Source organism: Cynoglossus semilaevis, chromosome W, assembly GCF_000523025.1.
Source record: "Cynoglossus semilaevis isolate Cse_v1.0 chromosome W, Cse_v1.0, whole genome shotgun sequence".
In the NCBI taxonomy this organism is placed as follows: Eukaryota; Metazoa; Chordata; class Actinopteri; order Pleuronectiformes; family Cynoglossidae; genus Cynoglossus; species Cynoglossus semilaevis.
The window spans coordinates 6886522-6893188 of record NC_024327.1 but is presented as its reverse complement, the minus strand read 5'-3'; the positions used below and the strand labels follow the sequence as shown (position 1 = coordinate 6893188).

General features: G+C 40.4%; 2 protein-coding genes across 2 annotated transcripts in view; one reads left to right on the top strand and one right to left on the bottom strand.

Moving 5' to 3' along the window:
- Nucleotides 1-1554, bottom strand: part of LOC103397071 (zinc finger SWIM domain-containing protein 6-like) — a 13072-nt gene extending 11518 nt beyond the window's left edge. Inside the window, exon 1 of the mRNA XM_017042649.2 lies at nt 1304-1554. Within this exon, the coding sequence (XP_016898138.2) occupies nt 1304-1409 (106 nt within the window). The 5' untranslated portion in view covers nt 1410-1554. The remainder of the gene's footprint in view (nt 1-1303) is intronic.
- Nucleotides 1555-2433: 879 nt separating this feature from the next.
- LOC103397070 (zinc finger SWIM domain-containing protein 6) overlaps nt 2434-6667 on the top strand; it is a 22986-nt gene continuing 18752 nt past the window's right edge. Inside the window, exon 1 of the mRNA XM_025052787.1 lies at nt 2434-2587. Within this exon, the coding sequence (XP_024908555.1) occupies nt 2502-2587 (86 nt within the window). The 5' untranslated portion in view covers nt 2434-2501. The remainder of the gene's footprint in view (nt 2588-6667) is intronic.

The following is a 6667-nucleotide window of genomic DNA, read 5'->3' as shown; positions in this document are numbered from 1 at the left end:
CACTCACTGTCAATTCCATCCCCCACCCAACCCCCAGGCCTGCCTCAGCCCCGGCGTGACCACCCATCTCTGGCTCCAGTGCTAATAGAACAGCAGGCTCTGAGGCCTCAGCTGGGCCCAGGAGGCTGCTGCCACTCCACTGTGTGATGTGTTCTGTGGTTTAGAGGCCTGTTGGGGTTTAAAATAAATCACCAGAGATGAGGGAGAATTCAGGAAGAGAGGAAGGGAAGCGTACAGCAGGCGTGAGGCCAAGTCTACACACACGACCACATGGTTTCTGACGTCACAGAAACGTGACAGTTTTTTATGTTGTGTAAATTGATGTAAAAGATGTCAAGGATAATTGACTGCTGTTTATTCTTTATTCAATTTATTCCTAAAATACTGGCTGTGGACATACAGATTGAACTTGCTGATTTCATCTATGTTTTTAAGCCTTTGCCAAAATACAGCCCTAGGGATTTATTTTAAATAAACAGTTTTCCTGTTTAATTTGCATCTGTGAAATGGCAGAAACGTCTAGAAATCTGGGAAAACCTTAGGATTCTTTGAATGTATGCCAACTAATACATACAGTTGAAACCAGAAGTTTACATACACTGTATAAAAAGACACAATATTTTCTCATTGTCTGACATGAAATCAGACAATCTTCTTGTAGCCTTGGCCAGCCTTATGTAGTGCCACAATTCTTTTTTTTTAAGGTCCCCAGAGAGTTCCTTGCCATGGTGTGCCATCTTGGGAGTTTCAGTGACCAGTATGACAGAGTGTGAGAGCTGTACTACAAATTGAACACACCTGCTCCCTATTCACACCTGAGACCTAGTAAGAGTAACGAGTCACATGGTATTTTGGAGGGAAAATGACAAGCAGTGCTTTGTTTGGACATTTAGGAGTGTAGTGTCTTTAGGGTGTACTCACTTTTGTTGCCAGGGGTTTAGCTATTAATGGCTATATTTTGAGTTTTTTTGAAGGGAAAAATAAATTTACACTGCTATATAAGCTTTACACAGACTACTTTTCATTGTGTCAAAGCGATGTTTCTTCAGTGTTGTTCTATTAAACATTATAATGAAATCTCTGCAGAAATGTGAGGGGTGTACTCACTTTTGTGACATACTGTACAGTTGAAACCAGAAGTTTAGATACACTGTACAAAAAGACAATAAATTCTACGCAAGTATAAACAACATGGGAATGTCCAGCCATCATACCGCTTAGGAAGGAGACTGGTTCTGTGTCCCAGAGATAACGGGATTTGGTCAGAACTGTGTGTATCAACCCAAGAGCAAAGGCAAAATACCTTGTGAAGATGATGGCTGAAGCTGGTTAGAGTGTGTCATTATCCACAGTGAAACGAGTACTGTACTGGCATGGGCTGAAAGGCCACTCTGCCAGGAGGAACCCATTACTCCAAAAGAAACACAAAAAAGCCAGATTACAGTTTACAAATGCACACAGGAAAAAATACCTTAATTTTTGAAGACGTCCTGTGGTCGGATAAAACTAAACTCAAACTGTTTGGCCATAATGACCACCGTTACGTTTGGAGGGAAAAGGGGGAAGTCTGCAGTCTGAGAACACTATACCAACTGTGAAACATGGTGGTGGCAGCATTATGTTGTGGGGTTGTTTTGCTGCAGGACAAACTGGTGCACTTAACAAAATAGATGGCATCATGAAGAAAGAAAACTATGTGGAGATATTGAACCAACATCTGAAAACATCTGCCAGGAAGTTAAGGCTTGGCCACAAATTGGTCTTCGAAATGGACAATGACCCAAAGCATACTGCCAAACTGGTTAGAAAATGGGAGACATGAGACATGAAAAGAGGACAACAAAGTCAATGTTTTGGCGTGGCCATCACAAAGCCCCGATCTCAATCCTATTGAGCATTTATGGGCAGAGCTAATACGACATGTGCATGCAGGTGGCCTACAAACATGGAACACTACAACATACCAGTTCTGTCAGGAGGAATGGGCCGAAATTCCTGCCAAGTATTGTGAAAAGCTTGTAGAAGGATATCCAAAACCTTTGACCCAAGTCATACAGTTTAAAGGCAATTCTACAAAATACTAATGAAATGTATGTGCACTTTTGACTTTCAAGACCATAATAAAAACATTGTCTAAAATTCTCTCTCTCATTACTCTGGCATTAGAAATAATTTTGGTAATCCAGAACCGCCTAAACAGGAAAAGTTTAATCTGATTTAATGTCAGACGGTGAGAAAAAAAGGATTGTGTCTCTTTTTATACAGTGTATGTAAACTTCTGGGTTCAACTGTACATTAGAAATGTCTGTTTAAAAAAGAAATTAACTCATCAACAAACTTGCAATCATTTTTATTGTCTTGCCCTGGTTTGTGTGCAAATTTGGGCTTTGTTTTTCTTTTTTTTTTTTCTTTTTTTAAAGTGTTTTTTTTTTTTGTTCCTCTCTCAAACAGCTGGGCCGTACTCCGGCCTGGGAGAGATCGTCCACAGAGAGAGTGTCCCCATGCACACCTTCGCCCGCTATCTCTTCACCTCGCTCCTACCTCATGGCGCTGAACTGGCGTACAAAATTGCACTGAGAGTCATGCGGTAGGTCTCTGAGTTTTTGGGTTCGCTTGTCCATCCCTTTTCATCATGTCAATAGCCTCTAAATCAAAATGTAACAGTTTCCATTACAAGATAAAATGCTGCCATTTGGAGAACATAAATCCTCTATAGTTTAGGCTAATGGAGCCCATAAAGCCCTGCTGCACCACCAGAAGGTGGGAGATCAGTTTGACCAGATTCCAGATTCTTTTCAACTATTTTCGTCCAAATATCCATGCAGACTTGTTAAGCTTTGATGACGGTAACAGTAACTAATCTGGATTTTAAGAGGACAATAATATGTCTTGTGGGTTTTCCCTTTACTTTATTGTGTTTACCTTTTTATGCATGTAAAATTTTAAAAAATCTTGGACCTTTGCGTTTCTTCTTTCAAAATTTTGCACTGGTGGTTCCTAGATAATTACATCTGAATTTTCAAACTATATCAGAAGATTTGGTTGTGTCATGGTGGGTGATGTGGCCCAAAATGGAGAAATGAGCACTTACCACTTGTTAAACCTGCTGCTCTGTTCTTGTCTGTAGAATTTTTTTTGCAAATTCTGGTTTCTTATCTGGTTTATTATATTTTAAAAATATAATACAATGTTTGATTTGCATTTTTAGGGTTAATTATTGCTAACACTAAAGTGATTGTGACCAGGTTTGAACTAATAAGGAAGCCTTGACTGGTGCCACAAGAAAATATGACAACAATATGTCCAACAATCTATATACACTTTATTTACAGCATATTTTGTATATAATTATTATTATTATTATTATTTTAGAATAGTTTGTTTAGAATAGTCTTTTTGTTCTTTCTGTTTTATTAGACACTGCTCACTGACATGTACCAGTTCTTTTACTGATCAGAAAATACCAGTTAGCCCCCGACACTGCTCAGTACTGCCTTCAGATTGCACCCCACTCTTCCTGCTTCCTGTTCAGCTGTGAACCCTGCTATTGTAATCCAATGCAGTTTGTCATTTCATTGTGAAATAATTTCCAATGACTTTTACTCAGTGTTTATATACTGGCCTGTTTTTTTTCTGTCACTTAATGTTCAGCAGCTTGTGAATGGCCTCTTGTAGTCACTCCTTTATAAAAACTAGCCTGCTGCTCTGTCCAAAATTCACCCCGACCCTCTTCAATCCACTTCGCTTGATTTTAATTTTTTTGCAAGGCTAATCATACTACAGGGAAAGTTCATGTTCATCAGTGGTAAGTAATTGCCAAAAAGTTATACATATTTTGTGAAAAAAAATTATAATATTCTGACAGTTTCTTATTCCAGAAGTGTGTGTCTTTCAAGCTCTAAAGTTTGTGTTCATTTGCAGACACTGTGTTCATGTGTGTGTGGGTTTAGCAGTGTGTGCTCCTGTGTTTTGATGTTGTGACTAGTGGGAGCTGGATCAGTGAATATTATTTACATTAATGAGTGTGTAATTAGTGTGGCTGTAAATGAGGAGAACACATACACGTGCAGGGCTGAGAGAGGGGCAATGTGGGGAAATGTTTGCTGTGTTTTCACTGAGCACAGCCTCCATAAATCCATCACTGTTAAACTAGTAAATGATTATGAATGAAGAAGAAATGTTTGTTTTTTTTTCTTTTTCCGCCATGATTAGAGATGCGGATAACTAAAGCAAACAAGGAACACATCAGGCCCAGTTTTGTGCAGTTAAACAATTTAGAATCAGGAACTGAAATAACATGCTGAAAACACCGAAACAACACGTTTGACTTTTTCATTTAAGGGTTGTGTGGTTGCAAGGTTACGCACTTGGCCGTTGTGCAACCCATGTCTTTTTCTAGAGACAACTGCTCCCCACCTTCCCTCTGCTGCTTCCCCTCACCTACCCCGTTTCCTCAAGTAACCTCCTCCATCCTCACTCCTGTGGTGTGAAACCAGCGATTTCGAATAACATGGCCAATTATGGCCGCTCCTGGGAACCAGGGGTGTCTGCTCAGCACATAATGAATGTGTGTAATGTAGCGTAGTGTAGTATGATAGCATATACCTCTCGCTCCCATGGGATGGCCGATAGTTAAATATAGAGGAGGTGGTAAAGTAACCAGTGCTATTTTAATGGACCCATTATAACACTATCATTGATACAAGAGGAAAGAGAAAGTCTAGCTCTGACTCTCATTTGTTGTGCTGCCATTTGCTTTCATGTTCATTTTAGAAAAAAAAATGCCATTAAAAAGTAGCTACATATTGGCCAGGGTGATGGACTAAGAGGAGCATTTGATTGGACTTGGTGGGAGTGAGGACACTGATTTCTGGAGCCGTATACCTCCGGCAATTTAGCAAAACCTTAATTTTTCTCAGATTTTTTTTAACTTTTCAATTTTTTTTCTTGCAATTCAACGCACCACTAAATCAAATTAGCTATTTCAAAAGAGGGACACTCTAAGTATAATTTATTTAAATATTTTTTCTTCTTTTATATGCTTTAAGTTCATCTGCAATAGCATTTCTTCACAAAAATTGTGGATTTTTTCCCATAAACCCCGACTATATGTACTGTCTATTTTTACCTGATATTTTCATTTGCCTCTGGCTCCACACACAATGATGCATCCCTGCCCCTGTAATGTCAAGATGCCTTAGTATTAAACATCTATGAAGTGAGATTTCAGGGCCAGGACTGAGGTCATGTGCAGTGTGACTCCGCTCCTTTTTCCAGGTTACTGAAGTTTTTTCTGCCTCTAGTGGGATTGTGTAAAGAGTGGATATTTTCAGCGGATATGTCAGGGAGCAGACAAACATATTCTGGATAGATTATAAAAAGTGAAGGGTGTTTATCGTCAGAGGGGAAAAAGAACACGAGGCTGAGAAATTGGTGATCGTGGTGATCCTGAGCAGAAACCCAAAGCCCTGGGATTTGCGGAAAAACCTTGCAGGGCTGTTCTTTATCAGTGTCTTTCTCTCTCTCCTTTTTGATTTCTTTCTTCTCAGTGGCCTCTGTTACTCTCTCCTTCCTCTTCTCCTCCCTGGCTTCCTTCTTGCCCTCACTCCCACTGTTCAATTTTCAACATCAGCTTCTTCCTCCTCTTTGTTCTTCATGTTCTCCTTCACCTTCCTCCTCTGCTCCTTCTTCCTTTTCTTGTGGATTTTCTTCATTGTTATACTCCTTTCCTTTTCCTTCACTTACTCCATCTATTCTGATCTATTCTCCATCTTTCCCGACTTTTTTCCCCTCCTCATTGTTCTTCTAATCCCTCACCCTAAATTATTTTTCATCTTTATTTGTTTTTGTTTTTTGTTTTCTTCCACCTCCTCATCCTTTTTGGCCTTCCTCCCCATTCCCTCTGCTCTCCTCGTTGCTGCCCTCCCTTTCCTCTCAGTCTACTTGTTTCCTCTTGTTCATTTTAATTCCTTTTTTCTCCGTCTCTTTTTCTTTTATTCCTACTGCGTCCTACTCTTCCCCATCTCCTCCTCCTCGACCTTTTACACCTTTTACGTACATTTCTGTGTACGTCTGAGGATTTGAATGTTTTAAGACAACATTCAAACTGGCTGGACCCGTTAGTTTTAACGACCCGATTGTCCGTCTGCATGTCTCTGACACATGGCGTCCGTCAGTCCTTGGTCTGCCCTGGCTTCAAAAACACAATCCACACCTTGACTGGTCAGCAGGGAAGGTGGTGAGTTGGAGCTCTTTTTGCCATGCTTCATGTCTGCAGTCTGCTCTCACACCTGTGAAAACTGAGTCTCCCTCCTCTACTCCCGAGTCTCCTGATTTAGCATCTATTCCTTCAGTCTACCATGACTTAGGAGAGGTTTTCAGTAAACAACAAGCTCTTTCTCTGCCTCCTCATCGTCCCTATGACTGCGCTATTAATATCCTTCCAGGTGCTTACCTGCCCTCTAGTCGACTGTATAACCTATCTCGTCCAGAGAGAGAGGCGATGGAAAGATACATTCATGACTCTCTGGCCGCAGGAATCATCCATCCCTCCTCTTCTCCTCTGGGTGCTGGTTTCTTCTTTGTATCAAAAAAGGAAGACTCTGCGACCATGCATTGACTACCGTGGACTTAACAACATCACCATAAAGAACAAATATCCTTTGCC